This window comes from Ranitomeya imitator, chromosome 6 (genome assembly GCF_032444005.1).
Source record: "Ranitomeya imitator isolate aRanImi1 chromosome 6, aRanImi1.pri, whole genome shotgun sequence".
NCBI classification, from domain to species: Eukaryota; Metazoa; Chordata; class Amphibia; order Anura; family Dendrobatidae; genus Ranitomeya; species Ranitomeya imitator.
The window spans coordinates 320,400,846-320,416,443 of record NC_091287.1 but is presented as its reverse complement, the minus strand read 5'-3'; the positions used below and the strand labels follow the sequence as shown (position 1 = coordinate 320,416,443).

Sequence of the window (15,598 nt, the reverse complement as noted above, 5' to 3'; positions counted from 1 at the left end):
GGCCCACTGACCACAAGGCGCTCTGCTAGTACAGACGCTGTTAGACTTCTGGTGGTGTTCTTCTTTTCAGAATGAGTGTATGTAGTAATCCCCAATCCCAAAATAACTGTTTTGCCTATATTAAAGGGGTTTTCCAGTCTAAAGCTACAAGTCTGCAGTTACTTTATGTGACTGCAGACTTGTGAATTCTCACATCGAATGCGATGGTGCACTGTGATGATTCTCAGATGCCATTGCGAATGTGACCCAAAGTATGAGATTTGCATACTCCTGGTCACATTCCGACTAGACTGTTTCTGAATATGGCCGGGAGTATGTCTGCCGACACCAGAGATTCTTCACCGTGCACAGTACACGGATTGTGAGCATTCATATTAACGTGACTGCAGACTTGTAGATTTAAGACCGGACAACCCCTTCGAATCTTGTCGTCTAGGAGAGTTGGATCGTCTTGTCATTGGTCTGGTACGTTCCTAACCATATTTTCTTTAATTCTATAGATATTCACAACCTGCCAAAGCAGCCGCCCCTGTCCCTGGCTTTAGAGCAAGCTGCGCAGTGTCTAGAGATGATGGCCCACTCAGGCATCGGATCCTGTGCTTTTGCCAGGTTGAGTGATTACTTACATTAGCTATGCAGTAGAAGAAGTCAACAGCCTACGTGCAGTATGGAAATGCTGTAAGACACATAGACCAGCTCTAGTTACTTGGAACTCATTTGTTTCCTTTATTACGTTTGTAACAAGCACGTCCCTATCATTTGACTTTAAATAGCCTTTTTTTTTTTAATTATTATTTCATTCAGTTTTAAGAGGATGTTGCTATGGAATTCTGGTTTGCCATACCAGCAATAATTTGATTTGACTATATTAATCTATGTTAATCCTCTTACAATATGTGAGGTACAGTGAAGAATAGCGAATCACAGGGCGAGGCTTACATACGAGCAACCTGCTTGCAGCAGTCCTGTGTTTTTTGGGTTTTTTAGTATTATTTTGGGATGCATTATAGACACTTATATGCTGTGCTGCAAGGATCCTTGTGATTGCAGGCCGTGCCGTTTATTTTTTTCTTTTTATGCGCAGTTTATGGCTTCCGGAGCCTCGCTGACCAAGCTGTGTATCTTGAAACTGCACGCACTGTGAATGAAATCACAGGACATATGTAATACTTATCTACGACTGCCAGTGTACAGGTTGTGTATGGCACGTCTCATGTGTAGACATCAATCTGCTTTTGTTTTCCCACTGAGGACGCCGTTAAAGGTAATGACATACAGTGTAGACTGCAGTTTCCATCCGTGTTACAAGACTTGAAATTCCCCCCCCCTGCCCCCCCCCCAAGTGTTTTGGTTTTTTTTTCTCCTTTTCTTTCTTTTTAATCTGCACCTCAACTGTAGTCCCAGGACACGTTGATATGGCCAGCTTCAACATTTGTACTTGCTATGGGCTGTGTCATTGTTTTTCCTGTTGTGTGATAATCTCTTTATTGTAACATGTCAGCACAGCGTGTGACGTGAAGAATTCTTCTCTACTCCTTCTGTAACAACAGGACAGCTTCTTCACACTATATTTAGATAGGGATTGGTGTGTCTTTAATCATTTATTTATAGAAAAGAACCAAATATTTAGTCTTCTTCTAGGTATCTTAATTTCACCTTTGTACACTTTAATTTTTAAGTGCTAAAATATTGAATAAAAATGTTACTGTACTTAAATTAATCTGCCAATAAAAATTTAATTCGGAAACAAATCTGGCGTGGTTCATTGACTTGACAGCAAATTTTCATATTCATTGGTAAGTTTTATAAATGCAGTAGTGGCCAATAATGTTACAAAATATACTGACTGATCACTTTATTAGAGACGCTCGTCTGGAAGCGACCTAGACCTCCTTTAGCCTTTCAGAACGTCGGCAAGATCATGGCATAGATTCCACGTTGTGTAGGAATCTGTCCGGTCCATGTAGCTGGAGGTGGAGATATTCTCTGAACAACCCGTTCTACCTCGTGCCAGAGATGTTCTATTGGGTTAAAGGGGTTGTCCGGTCAAAACCAATAAGTCTGCAGTCACGCTGTGTGACTGCAGAATAATGAATCCCCCAAGTGTACGACCTCTTTGCTTCACTGCGGGGATTCAATGGATTCAGATCTTGAATCAGAGGGCATGTAAGGCTACGTCACATTTGCGTTGTTGGGCGCAGCGTCGGCGACGCAACCAACAACGCATGTACACAACGCAGCGTTTTGCGATGTATGCATTGTCATAAGATCCTACAGATCAGGAATTTCGGCGCAGGGAAAACGCTACAAGTAGCGTCCTCTGCGCACTTTCATGAGCGTCTATATGACGCATGCGTCGTACAACGCATACCGGCGCATGTCCATGCGCCCCCCATGTTAAAGATAGGGACGCATGCGTCGCCGATGCTGCGCCCAACAATGCAAATGTGAACGTAGCCTAAGAGTTATACATACACCAGGCCACTGGCCTCACTCCCAGACACTTGTATTGAACTGAGGCCACGCCTCTACCAATGACACGGACGGCCAGTGGGCGTGCCTGACTAGAGGGCGTGGCTTCACACCATACTAGTGTATTGGAGCAAGGCTGCGCCCGCTAGCTGGGGGGAGGTATAGCTCATACCTACCCTCTATTCCTGGGTCTAAAAGAGGTGAATCCCAGCATCGCACAATGAATGCAGACTTATGTATTTTGACCGGACAACGACATCTGAGGACTGTGAATGCTGGGGAAGGTAAAATCGGTCATAATTCTGAAACCAATCCATGACTTTATGACCCTTGTTGATCAGAGGAGTATGGGGTCGGGTACCACCAATATAAATGAGCTCTGTGCTATACACCCGGGAAAAAAAAATGATAGGAAGAAAGGATGGTGTATGGATGACACCAGTAGCCCAAAATGTATTGTTCTGATCATAACAGCTGGCATGAACAGATGAACTTGGTCACAATGCCTAGGCAAGACCTACTGTCCAATTGTCCAGCCATACGTACCAGAGGTCCCAGCGTGTGCCAATAACATTCCCCACACAGTTACTCCACATCTTCATCCTGGGCCATCAATACTTATCAGGAAAGGGTTCATAAATTAATGTAGCATGTGCCATATTCTGACCCAATCTGCATGATGCAGCAGAAATCAAGATTCATCTGACCCTGCAATGGTTTTTTCTGCCGCTCAGGGATCATTTTCGCAATCTTTTGTCCACTATAGTCATGTTAATTGAGGCCCCAGTGTTCTATTTGTCAGTGATTTACTCGGCTGTGCACCGTCTGGATGTCATAACATCTTCCGATGACTTTTTTGTTGTTGTTGAATTGTTCACATCTTCAGGATCCTTTGTGCATTGCACTGCAGTTAGTATTTTAGACACATTCCAGATGGACTTTCGACAAGAGGGAGTGGCCTATTGGAAAGTGGGTAGTGACTGGGGTGTGGGCAAAATCTTGGTCTTGTGCTTTGAAATCACTTTACAGTTTGGCATGTTAGATGACCAAAGTAAGCTGATCCACAGATGGTGTAAACTTTAAGAGTAAGGCTACGTTCCCACAATGAACTTTTGGTGCGTTTTTGACAATGCATATTTTTGCTGCCTTAAAAACGCAGCGTCTAACAGTTACAGCAAAGTGGATGGGATTTAAAGAGATCTTGTGCCGACTGTGCTTCTTTTTAACACAGCGTAAACTCATCTGCGGTGCAAACCCACAGCATGTCAATTTCTCTTGCAGGTATGGTGGGTTTTCTGTGCAGATTTTTCCCATAGACTTTCATTAGGTATGAAATATTGGCTCTCAGCTGTTTGCTTTGCCTTTACTAGTTATTGTAGATGAGACCACCCCAAAACATGGCGCATCCAGACCTCAGCCACCCCAAAAAATGGCGCATTCATTAGATGTGCCAGTTCTGGCGCTTAGCCGCCGCTCTTCCCACTTGCCCTGGTGGTGTGGCAAATGGGGTAATAGTTGTGGAGTTGATATCAGCGAACATAAAACCGCTGACATCAAGCCCAGGATTTAGTAATGGACAGGCATCTATAAGATGCCCCCATTACTAACCCCATCAAATGTAATAAAGAAACAGACAGGTCCTCCTTATTTAGTGAAAGTATAAAGGATTGAGCTTTGTTTTCTTGTATAACAATATATATATATATTTTTTTTACAAAATTAAGATTTTGCACCCATGTAAGTAAAAATGGATAAGCCAGATTCTTTTTTTTTTTTCTCTTTTGCTTAAGGTGGATGAAAAAGAATGAAGAACAAGTTGAACTAGATGGACTTAAAAGCGATTGTCTGGTGCTTTTATATTGATGGATTATATTATAGGATAGATAATACCAGATTGGAGGCATACAGTACCCCCACTATTCAGCTGGTTGGCAGGGGGTGCTGTGTGTCACACCCATCTGGTATTGATGAGCGATAGGCCACCAGTATAAAAGCACGAGACAACCTCTTTAATAAAATGTAGATGTTGAATTTAGGAAAACTACAGATTCCATATGATAAAATGGTTATTTTCACTTTATAAACAGTCACTTATATACGTAAAACTACTGGACGATATTAGTTAACAAAAAGTGTCAGTGCCAGCTATTTAGATGTATGATTAATTGCCACTGTTGTGGGTATAAGACAAAGTACTTAAATCCAGATGGCATGACTGTGATTTCCACCTACTGTTACACACTGGCAGAGAGACGAACATCGTTCTCATATGTGCAGGGCATGGTACTTGCCATGACATATGTACTTTTCTAAAAGGCCTCTGGAAAAATGATTATCAAAACTAGATCGTGGCACACAATTGCCTCTGCACGAGATTTGATTCAGCTTTCCAGCTGGGCACAGATCCTTGCATGGCAGCAAAATAAAGTGACAGGCAATAGGTTTCTGAGGATACACAGTGTCATATGATTGGGCTTTAAAATTAACTGTGCAATGAGACACGTATAGTAGTGTTTCAAATAATAGCAGTCCGATATGACTAAGCAGATTAGTCACTGGTTTTGGTATAAATTATATCACGTCATACAATTTACCAGTTGGTGCAGTAGAATCTAAGAAAACCAACAGACTCCACATTCATGATCTGCATGTTTTTGAGTCTGTGTATAAGAATAATTAAAGAAGAACTGCATACTTTGATTAAAACGTTGATTGGAGATGGTAAAACTTATAAAGAAGTGCAGACAATGATAGGCTGTTCAGCTAAAATGGTCTCCAGTGCTGTAAAATGGAAAGCCAATCCAGAGAGACATGGAAGAAAACAGAAGTCTGCCATTCGAATGGATGGAGGAATAGCCAGAGTGGCAAAGGCTCAGCCAGTGATCAGCTTCAGGATGATCAAAGGCTACGTTCACATTAGCGTTGCGCGCCGTTGCGTCGGCGACGCGACGCACCAAAAACGCTGCGTTTTGCGACGCGTGCGTCGTTTTTTGACGAAAATCGGACGCACGAAAAATGCAACTTGTTGCATTTTCGTGCGTCTGACGCTAGCGTCGAAAACGACGCACATGTCAAAAAACGCAAACAAAAAAAACGCACGCGTCCCCTATGTTAAACATAGGGGCGCGTCGCCGCTGCGTCGCCGACGCAACAGCGACGCACATTAGCGTAACGCTAATGTGAACGTAGCCAAAGAGAGTTTCAAGTTACCTGTGAGTACTGTGACCGCTACAAGTGAAGCCAAGTCAAAGTCCCACTGTTACAATTTGCCAAAGAACACATCAACTGGCCTTAGGGTACCGTCACACTAGAAGATATCGCTAGCGATCCGTGACGTTGCAGCGTCCTGGCTAGCGATATCGTCCAGTGTGACAGGCAGCAGCGATCAGGCCCCTGCTGTGATGTCGCTGGTCGGGGCAGAAAGGCCAGAACTTTGTTTCGTCGCTGGCTCTCCCGCTGACATCGCTGAATCGGCGTGTGTGATGCCGATTCAGCGATGTCTTCGCTGGTAACCAGGGTAAACATCGGGTTACTAAGCGCAGGGCCGCGCTTAGTAACCCGATGTTTACCCTGGTTACCATCGTTAAAGTAAAAAAAACAACCACTACATACTTACCTACCGCTGTCTGTCCCCGGCGCTGGGCTGCTCTGCTCTGGCTGTGAGCGCCGGGCAGCCGGAAAGCACAGCGGTGACGTCACCGCTCTGCTTTCCGGCCGCTGTGCTCACAGCTAGAGCAGAGAAGCCCAGCGCCGGGGACAGACAGCGGTAGGTAAGTATGTAGTGGTTGTTTTTTTTACTTTAACGATGGTAACCAGGGTAAACATCGGGTTACTAAGCGCTGCCCTGCGCTTAGTAACCCGATGTTACCCTGGTTACCGGCATCGTTGGTCGCTGGAGAGCTGTCTGTGTGACAGCTCTCCAGCGACCAAACAGCGACGCTGCAGCGATCCGGATCGTTGTTGGTATCGCTGCAGCGTCGCTTAGTGTGACGGTACCTTAAGGAGAAATATTTTGTGGACTGATTAAAGTAATTGTTATTTTTGGGTCCAAGGACTGCAGACAGTTCGTCAGATGACCCCCAAACTTTGCATCCAAGCCACATTACACTCTGAAGACAGTGAAGCATGGTGGTGCAAGCATTATAATATGGACGTTTCTCTTACTATGGTGCCGGACTTATTTCCTGCAGACCATGAATCATGGACCAGTTTGCATATATTAAAATACTTGAAGAGGACGTGTTCCCTAATGCTGAAGAGAATATGCCCTTTACATGGGTGTTTCAACAAGACAACAACCCTAAACATACCAGTAAACAAGCAAAATCTTGGTTCCAGTCCAACAAAATTGAGGTTATGGAGTGACCAGCCCAATCACCGGACCTTAAACAGAACACTTGTGGGGTGACATAAAAAATGAAGTTTCTGAGGCCAAAACAATTGGCAGGATGTAGTCCAACAGATGCCAGAAGTTGGTTGAATGTATGCAACATGGATGTCAAGCAGTTCTTTTTAAAAAAAAAAAAAAAACCCTGTGGTTATACAACTAAATATTAGGTTAGGGATTCACAGGAATGCTAAATCCACAAAATGTACATATTGTGAGTTTGTAAAGACAAATGCAGACACTGCTGTTCTTTTTATAACTACCCAATGGTCATTTTTTATTTTCTGTAAAGTTGTTAAAATTCTATACATTTCTCTTCATGTTTTGAATTAGAAACAAAAACTGGTATAAAGATTTTGTGATTAACTTGTGTTTCTGCACACACTGCTATTATTTTGAGCACTACTGCATCTGCAAAAAAAAATGGTTAAATGTGATGTCTTAATTTATTACGTATACCAGCTGCTGCCAAGGCAAACAGGATCATGGGGTGCATTAAAAGAGGTCTGGATACACATGATGAGAGCATTATACTGCCTCTGTACAAATCCCTAGTTAGACCGCACATGGAGTACTGTGTCCAGTTTTGGGCACCAGTGCTCAGGAAGGATATAATGGAACTAGAGAGAGTACAAAGGAGGGCAACAAAATTAATAAAGGGGATGGGAGAACTACAATACCCAGATAGATTAGCGAAATTAGGATTATTTAGTCTAGAAAAAAGACGACTGAGGGGCGATCTAATAACCATGTATAAGTATATAAGGGGACAATACAAATATCTCGCTGAGGATCTGTTTATACCAAGGAAGGTGACGGGCACAAGGGGGCATTCTTTGCGTCTGGAGGAGAGAAGGTTTTTCCACCAACATAGAAGAGGATTCTTTACTGTTAGGGCAGTGAGAATCTGGAATTGCTTGCCTGAGGAGGTGGTGATGGCGAACTCAGTCGAGGGGTTCAAGAGAGGTCTGGATGTCTTCCTGGAGCAGAACAATATTGTATCATACAATTAGGTTCTGTAGAAGGACGTAGATCTGGGGATTTATTATGATGGAATATAGGCTGAACTGGATGGACAAATGTCTTTTTTCGGCCTTACTAACTATGTTACTATGTTACCATTTAACTTAAATTTTTTTCAGAGGGAAGTTACTTTCTAGAATTGATTGGAATGCCACAAATGATCTTACGTTGGAAATGGCTCATGGCCACAGGCACCTTGGATCTATAGAGCGTGTTGTGGGGTGTTGATAGTAGAGCGGTATTGTTTGCAGTCACCACCCACGCTGACTATACCTGGCATGTAACAGTCACGTTGACTCACACGGTTGGATTACTTTGTGGGATCTCAATGGTTCACTGTTATTGACTCTTGTCACGAAACCTGTCTGCCTTATGACAGCAGCTGTTCCTACAAAAGCAAGTGAATCATTATGGCGGCGGTCTGCGTAATCCAGACAACAGGAGATTCACCAGGCCTTAACCAACTCGTTGTCTTGCTCAACCTAGTACATAAAGATGCCACAGCTGTCTTCAGGGGAAGACACAAAGCACAGGGCCCATGTACACTAAATGCCTTCCTCATTGTTATTTCCCTCATTGGAGAGGTTACGCTGGGAGGGAGCAAGTGAACACCTCCGTTTTTACTGCTACATTCTGGACACACGTCCCCAAGGCGGGGGAGGTGACAGATCTTCTTTAATATATAATGAAGGAAGAATTGGGATGTAGTCAACTCCACATACTCCGAGATCTGATCCATAAAGCACTTACTTGACCTTCCAAATCCAGGATACTCAGGTATCAGTAAACCTAGAAGTGACATTACTACACACCGACCTGCCAGCTAAACCAAGCAGCGTGCAATAAGAGGAGAGTGAAAAAGAGAATAAACTGGAAGACGCAAACGGCAAAGTTTCAATCGTTATTTTCTGCCATATGAGCAAATAATAAATTTGCAGGACTTTCCGCCGACATGCATGGCTCCTCTTCTGATTAGCTGGCCTTGTGCAACATTGCGTGTGCATCTTACCACGAAGACGTTGCGCCAGGACGGCAAATAAAAGCAGCAGCAGATAACAGGTAGGAGACTGACCAGTGGCCACAAGGACCGGTCCAGAGTAACTGCTAGACCATTTTCACATTGTCATAGAATGGTCAGTACGTGGAAGCCAAAATGGAAAGATTTCGGGCCATTTCGTTCTGGGCTTTCAAAAACGGATGCTAAATGGTGCCATGTAAAAATGGGTATTATTACCTACCGATAATTCGGTTTCCAGGAGTCCATCCTGACAGCACATTGGAGGACGTCCTCCTCCTCCTTGCAGGGACAGGAAACACAACACGAGAGGTTAAAAGGTCGCACTCCACCCCCTTTTCCTCAGTGTTTTGACAAGTACCACACCATGGATAGATATACTTTTGAAAACTTTATTTGACCAAACATATTACAGCATATGAACTGGCATGCATAGGGGGGAAATAACGGTGCTGTCAGGATGGACTCCTGGAAACCGAATTATCGGTAGGTAATAATACCCATTTTCCAGGACGTCCCCCTGACAGCACATTGGAGAATACCAAAGAAAACTACGTTTAGGGTGGGACAACTGCTTGGAGAACTTTCCTCCCATAAGACGTCTGCTGAGCTGCTACTACGTCTAGCTTATAGTGCTTACAGAACGTGTTTACTCTGGCCCAAGTTGCTGCCTTGCAAATCTGATCTAGTGACGCTCCTGCTCGCTCAGCCCATGATGCTGAAACAGCCCTAGTAGAGTGAGCTTTAATCCCTGTTGGGCACGCTATCCCTTCTGATGCGTAGCCTTTTGAAATTATAGTAGTAATCCATCTAGCTATAGACGCCTTGGAAGCTTTTTTACCTTTATTCTTACCTCCAAATAGGATAAAAAGATTAGAATCCTTCCTCCAGGAGCTAGTGGCCTCTAGATAGTTTAATACTGCCTGCCTAACATCCAGGGAGTGTAAAGCCTGTTCTTTTTCATTAGAAGGGTTCTCACAAAAGGAAGGTAAAATTATTTCCTGATCTCGATTTTTTGCTGAAGCTATTTTTGGGATAAAAGCTGGGTCTAATTTTAGGATTATATGATCCTCTCTGACTTGAAGATATGGATCTTTAATTGATAGAGCCTGAATTTCCCCTACGCGTTTAGCTGTTGTAATCGCTACCAGGAAGGCCGTCTTCCAGGTACGAACTGAAATAGGCATGTCCTCCTCTAGAGAATAGGGATCTTTACATAGAGCCCTAAGGACTAAATTTAAGTCCCATGTGGGAGCTAGCTGTCTCAAGGTAGGCCGTAATCTTTGGATAGCCCTCACAAATCTGATTATCCAGGGGTGGGAAGCTAATGGATAATCCAGAAAAGTACTAAGGGCCGAGATCTGGACTTTAATTGTACCTGGCCTGAGCCCCAAGTCAAAGCCTGCCTGTAAGAATTTTAAGACTCTAGGAACATCTAAGACCCCCGGAATCACAGCTGACCCGCCACTTCCCATACAAAATTTTTTCCAGATTTTGTGGTAGATGGCTGAGGTGACAGGCTTCCTACTAGCCTGGATGGTTGTAATTACTTCATCTGAAAGACCTCTGGATTTCAAGATGTCCCTCTCAGGATCCATGCTGATAGATGCAGTCTCTCCGGGTTTTGGTGTAAAACAGGCCCTTGATGAATTATATCCTTCCATAACGGGAGTATGATAGGGTCTTCCGTTGCCATGGCCCCCAACAATGGGAACCAACTTCTCTTTGGCCAGAATGGTACAATCGTCAGCACTGTTGCCTGGTCTTCCTGAATCTTCCTGAGCACTACTGGAATTAGTGCTATTGGTGGAAATGCGTAAGTCTAAGTTCACATTTGCGTTGTGCGCCGCAGCGTCGTCGCCGCAACGCACAATGCAAACAAAAACGCAGCAAAACGCATGCACATGCGGCCCCATGCGGCGCCAATGTTAAAGATAGGGCCGCACGACGCATGCGTTTTTTAAAAGGTCGGCGCCGCACAAAAAATCCAACATGTTGCGTTGCCGCGCCCAGACAGGTGCGCCCTAACGCCGCATGCGGCGTAAAACACAACACAACGCATGCACATGCGGCCCCATGCGGCGCCAATGTTAAAGATAGGGCCGCACGACGCATGCGTTTTGTTGCGGTGGCGACGCTGCGGCGCAGACCGCAAATGTGAACGTACCCTAAGACAGAGGTTTGCTCCATGCTTGACCTAAGGCGTCGACTGCTTCCGGCATGTCTAGAGGGTTGAGGGAATAAAATCTGGGAACCTTTGAATTTTGAATCTATCCTGGGCGTTCCCCAACAGTGGCAAAGAATTTGGAACATTTCTTGACTTAGTTCCCATTCGGTTGGAGAAACTTTCTTTCTGCTTAGATAGTCGGCTAGTATGTTCTGTGACCCTTCTAGATGCACTGCTGTTATAGATAAGATAACGTCTTCTGCCCAGGCAAATATTCTCTGCGCTAGACCTTGAAGCGCTTTGTGTTTGGAACCTCCCTGATGCCTCAAAAAGGATACTGCTGTTACATTGTCGGATAGGATTCTTACATGTTTGTCCTTTAGGCGTGAACGGTTTCTTCTGAGAGCTTCCCAGACTGCGTATAATTCTCTGTAATTTGACGACATCTGACTGATCTCCTCGGGCCACTTGTCCTGAAAGAATTTTCCGTCCAGGTGCGCTCCCCATCCCCACTGACTTGCATCTGTGGTGATTATCACACAAGGGGTTGATATCCAAGGGATGCCCTTTTTTAGATTGTAGTCCTGGATCCACCATCGTAGTGATCTTCTTGTCTTCATTGATAGCTCTAGCCTCTTGTCTAATGTGGAACGACGTCGATCCCATACCATGAGTATCTGTTCTTGTAAAGGCCTTGAGTGAGCCTGAGCCCATCTGACACACGGAATGCATGCTGTCATCTTCCCCAAGACTTTCATAGCTGCTCTTATCGTCACTGGACTTCTTTGGAATTCTAAGATCATCTTTTTTAATGAGGTTCGTTTGTCCCTTGGTAAGAAGGACTGCCTGGTTGTAGAATCCAAGAGTACTCCTAGAAATATCTTCTGGGATTCTGGCTTTAAATGTGACTTTTTCCTGTTGACCACCCATCCTATTTCCTCTAACACTGCTATGACCCGATCTCTGTGTTGTAGCAGAATGGCCCTTGATCGTGCCACAACCAGAAAATCGTCCAAATATGGAATTATTGTTATTCCTTGGTTTCTTAAGAAAGCCACCACCTCTGCTACCAATTTGGTGAAAATTCTTGGGGCGGATGCTAGACCGAAAGGGAGGCATTGAAATTGGAAGTGGCAGGTCATGTCCGAGAGACTTACCGAGAATCTCAGAAGCTCCTGAGAAGAGAGATGTATCGGGACCTGATAATACGCACTCTTCAGATCGAGAGTGCACATTACCGAATCTTTGTTTATAAGATGAATGATGGACCTGATCGACTCCATTCTGAACCGTTTGTATTTGACGAAAACGTTCAGAGGTTTTAAATTTATTATTGTACGGGATTCCCCTGACGGTCTTGGAATAGAAAAAAGAGAGGAATAGTGACCTGCACCTATTTCTGGAGTAGGAACCCAAACTATAACCCCGGAGTCGAACAGTTTTTGTAGGTCTAGAAACATAGGGGAATCTTTGGCTAACATTGTTGGTAAGATACACCTTTGAGGTACGTGGGATGTTAACTCTATTCTGTAACCCTCTGAGATTATCTTGAGGACATAATCGTTGTCTGAGATCTGATTCCATTGTTTGAGGAAGAAACTTAATCTCCCGCCTATCCCTATGGCGTCATTGTTTCCTTGGTCTATAGCCAGAACCGAACAAGGAATTCCTACCCCTTCTATTCTGAGCGTAGGAACTCCTAAAAGATCCTCTACCTGATCTCCATTGTTCTCTATACTCTGGAAATCTGCGAGGGGGAGGGGGGAGAGGCCTCCTCCGAAAGGGCTGAAACTTCTTGGGTTTATCCTCGGGAAACCCTCTTTTACTATCAGCTGCTGACTCTAGGATGTCATCTAAAGCCTGACCAAATATTCTGGAACCTGAAAATGGAATGGCGCATAATTTATTTTTGGATGCATTATCCCCCGACCAAGATCTAAGCCAAATAGCCCTTCGTGTTGCATTGGACAAGGAGCTATTCCTAGCCGCAAATCTCACAGATTCAGCTGATGTATCTGCCATAAAGGCCGTGGCTGACTTAATGATAGGCAGAGAAGCAATTATATCCGCCCGTGAAGTCTTATTAATTAAATGTTCTTCCAGCTGTTCCATCCACAGGAACATGGATCTCGCTACAGAAGTAGCTGCAATGTTAGTTTTTATTAAAGCTGCTGAAGTCTCCCAGGCTCGACGTAAAAGGATATCCACCTTGCGATCCATTGCATCCTTAAGACTAGATGAATCTTCGAAAGGTATGGATGTTTTCTTTGCCACCTTGGCTAAAGGGACATCTACCTTCGGAATCTCTTCCCATGTCTTGATCTCTTCTGAATCAAACGGAAGACGGTTTTTAAACTCTCTGGACATCACCAATCTTCGCTCCGCATCTTTCCATTCTTGTGAGATCATCTTACGTATGTGTTCACTCACCGGGAACACCGTCCGTTCCTGATATGTGAGCCCTCCGAACATCTGATCTTGTCTAGATCTCGGCTGTGGATCTTCTTTCACCTGCATAGAAGAACTGGTCCAGGCGGTCAGACGTACTGTTTCTTCAACTGGAAAGTAGTACCTTTTTCCCTTCTTGTTCTTCTACTGGCAGTTCTCCTTCTTCTTGATCAGAACCTCTATATTCTGATTCCGCCTCTGACGAACCATCCTGAATCTCCTGTTCTGGATCTTTCCTTGGTCTTTTACGAGCCGGGCCCGGACTGTACACTTCCCGTTGTGACATTGAAGCTAAGGAATTCTGGACCTCCTCCCGGATTATATTCCTCATTTCGGACAACATTGATGGTTGTTCTTCTCTGACAATTTTCTTAATACAAGAGCTGCACAGATCCTTCTTGTATGTTTCTGACAGTTTTGTGTTACAAAGAGAGCACCTCTTAGATTTAGTCAATACCTTGCCAGACTTTTTAGACTGAGGGAGGGGAGCTTGACTGGCCTCTTTATCCTAAATGTAAGAATAAGGACAAGAACGGCTCAGTGTGTGCAGGCGTATATTTGAGTACTCTGCGCATTGCGCACTTACCCCTATCTCCTCCTTCCTGTTCTCCATATCTTCTGTGGAGAAATACTACTATAAGTACATGATCTCATATGATCCCATATGTATAAAAGGGATATAGCAGCGTCTGCTGCACTCACCCTTGGTCTCCGGCATGTCTGCAGCAGACTGCTCGCACGGACCCTTCTGTCCTGCAGCAAATATTCTCCAGGGATTCACTCCGGCGCTCTCCTACCACCAGAGGAAGTGCTGGATAACCATCTGCGAGTGCCCTGAGCTTTGCGCCCTTAAAGCTGCATACTTCCGCGTTCCACCAGGTGGAACGCACGCCGAGATGGCCCCGTCCCCGGATGTGACGTCACCTTACCTGCGCCTGACACCGGACGTACTGCACTCGGTCTAACAATCCTACTTCCGCGTTCCACTCAGTGGAACGCACGCTGCTGCCGCTGGCGCCGGACCTCTTGCGGCGCCTCTTCTCCTGGCGCCCGAACCGAGAGCCCCCCACCGGGAGGAAGCGGTTCGACCCAGGAGCTCATCCGCTCGACTGGTCTTTTGGCAGAGGGACTCCCCACCGGGAAGTTTCTGCCTGGGGCTTAGTGATGCGGGGAAAGGATATTGGCGTTAGCCGCACGATCCCCCGAGCCCTCCGGACTGGTGAGTCTTCCCGCTTGTATAGCGCTGTATCCTCTCGTGTGTCCCTCCATGCAGGGACAGGAAAAACACTGAGGAAAAGGGGGTGGAGTGGGACCTTTTAACCTCTCGTGTTGTGTTTCCTGTCCCTGCAAGGAGGAGGAGGACGTCCTCCAATGTGCTGTCAGGGGGACGTCCTGGAAAATGACCTTAGTACTCATGTACACAGCCATATTAGTAGTATGCCACCTTACAGTTGTACAGACCCAATATTGCACCCCTAAAGGCCCAATGTCATACATAGCCTTTAACTCTTATGTCTCCAACCACACAACTGTTTGTTTTTATACTAATGGTTTATTCACAAAAACCTCTTTTATTACGACAAGCAGCTAGTGGTGGAAATTTGGCAGCTGTGATCCTCATTGCTGCCAAAAATACATGAGCTCTGGCCTGTTCTCCATGGACACAGATGACCCACCCAATAAAATGCATGGGGGTAAAGGAAACCATTCAGGTCATTCTCAGGGGTTATTGTCACCCCCACTGCATAGCTACTTTTCACCAGAAAGGACCTGTAAGAGAAAATGCTAATGTGAAAGTACTAATGGTAAAACCAGTTTCTTCCCTATATACAGTATGTCACAAAAGTGAGTACACCCCTCACATTTTTCATTTTATTATAGTGTGGAAAATAAACTTTTGATACAAAGTTTTCAAACCTACAAAGAATAGAAAGGTCTGTAATTTTTATCGTAGGTACACCAACTGTGAGAGACAGAATCTAAGAATAAAAACAGAAAATCACTTTGGAAGATTTTTACATAATTAAATAGCATTTTATTACATGAAATTAGTATTTGATCACCTACCAACCAGCAAGAATTCTGG

At 44.6% G+C, this 15,598-nt stretch overlaps 1 protein-coding gene across 1 annotated transcript in view; it reads left to right on the top strand.

Moving 5' to 3' along the window:
* Positions 1-1,751, top strand: part of RANBP9 (RAN binding protein 9) — a 90,170-nt gene extending 88,419 nt beyond the window's left edge. The window contains exon 14 of the mRNA XM_069730817.1: positions 501-1,751. Coding sequence (XP_069586918.1) covers positions 501-631 — 131 coding nt within the window. The 3' untranslated portion in view covers positions 632-1,751. The remainder of the gene's footprint in view (positions 1-500) is intronic.
* Positions 1,752-15,598: the final 13,847 nt, after the last annotated feature.